The following is a 1,576-nucleotide window of genomic DNA, read 5'->3' on the forward strand; positions in this document are numbered from 1 at the left end:
CCCTCTCCACCTGCACCACACGCCAACCAAGTGACAGACAACAGAGGACGCAGGCAGAAAGACCAGCCGGGGCAGCGCCACGGCCCCCTTGTGCCCCCTGGTGGTGAAAAGAAAGAAAGACAAGAGCAAGCGAGGGAAAGCTAAAGGAGACTGGACTAGCCTGGTTGCTGCTCTGACAATGGATGAGTCTTGCTTGGCCAACAAGTGAGTCTACTCTGGGTCTGCTGAGGGGAACCGCCCCATATCATCACTCTGCCTGGTGGCCTGGATCCTGCCCCTCACTGGCAGGGTCTTCTGCTCCTCCCACTCTGAGCTGGGTTTCCCCATCCAGGGTGCTAGGCCGGGCCTGAGTCACTTCTCAGGCGGCACGCTTGGGAATTGCTGTGCACAAGGGACAGGCTCAGGCTGCAGAGCCCCACTCTCCACGTCCCAGCCATCCAGGCCCTCCCAGGTGAGTAGCAGGGAGAGCCCTGGGTCTAGGGTGGCAGGGAGAGGATACTAATGCCCAGAGCGAGGGTCCTGGATTGGGATGAAGGTAGGAGGAGGGACATCTGGCTGTCTGTGGATTTCACAGAGGATCTGGGCTGGAAGGGACTACAGAGACCCTCAGTCCAATCACTAGGCCTACAGATGGGGAAACTGAGGCTCAAGGAAGACAAGTGACTTACCCGTGGTCACACAGTGAGTGAGGGTCAGGACGCCTGACTCCCACCCTTGTGCTCCCTGCACCCCTCCCCCACCCATCATTTACCTTCATCGCACCAGCCCTCAGGGCCACAATGTCCCAGTGTGAGGCCCAGGACTGTTGGGAGAAGAGTAGACTGAGGTCTCCCACAGGGAGAGAGCAGCAGGACTAACACCAGGCACCCAGCTCCCCACACAACCAGCCTCAGACCCAGTCCCAGCTCTGGGCCTCGCTCTCCTTCTGCCTCCCTCTTCTCAGAGAACACACATTTTCCACTCAGCTGAGGCCCTGGAAAGGATGACTGTGTGACTCAAGGACGGTGACTGCTCTGGCAAGGCTGAGGGCTCTCTGTGGGGAAGGGAGGTGAGGTTCCCCCAGCCCACAGTCCACCTGGCATGGGCACTCACCCTGAGGGCACACAGACCTCAACTCAAATTCTGGCTCCACCACTCAGCTTTGAAATGTCAGATAAAAGCCTTATCCTCTCTGTGCCTCAGGTTCACCTTGTGTGAAATGGACTTAATAACCTGCTGGGGTTATTGTAGGGATGGAAGGAGACAAGGATGTCAAGCTATGAGCACAGTGCCTGGCACCCAGGGACTGCTCAGAGAGTGGTGGCGACACCGGCATCTTCATACACTGGCCTACAAGAAAGAGCTGGTTCACCCCACTAGTTGACTCACCATGTGAACCTAGACAACTGGCCTTCCCTCTCTAGGCACTGATTCCTCCTTTGCATAAGGAGACAGATGAACAGCTGAGCCCAGAGGGTCTTTCCTGGGCTGCCTTTCCAAGCCACAAGGAATCACATCATTCTCAAGTACACATGGCAGAAGAGGGGGCTATCCTCAAAGTCACCAAGGACCTGAAAGGTGAGTGTGTCCTGAGAGA

At 57.0% G+C, this 1,576-nt stretch overlaps 1 protein-coding gene across 1 annotated transcript in view; it reads left to right on the forward strand.

Annotated features, from left to right (window-relative positions):
• Positions 1 to 1,511: 1,511 nt before the first annotated feature.
• The window catches only part of LOC103600768 (RUN and FYVE domain-containing protein 4-like), a gene marked incomplete at its 3' end in the record, with an annotated part of 7,657 nt that continues 7,592 nt past the window's right edge, over positions 1,512 to 1,576 (forward strand). Inside the window, exon 1 of the mRNA XM_008585102.1 lies at positions 1,512 to 1,557. Coding sequence (XP_008583324.1) covers positions 1,512 to 1,557 — 46 coding nt within the window. The remainder of the gene's footprint in view (positions 1,558 to 1,576) is intronic.

The sequence above is a fragment of the Galeopterus variegatus genome, unplaced genomic scaffold (assembly GCF_000696425.1).
Source record: "Galeopterus variegatus unplaced genomic scaffold, G_variegatus-3.0.2 Scaffold3453, whole genome shotgun sequence".
NCBI classification, from domain to species: domain Eukaryota; kingdom Metazoa; phylum Chordata; class Mammalia; order Dermoptera; family Cynocephalidae; genus Galeopterus; species Galeopterus variegatus.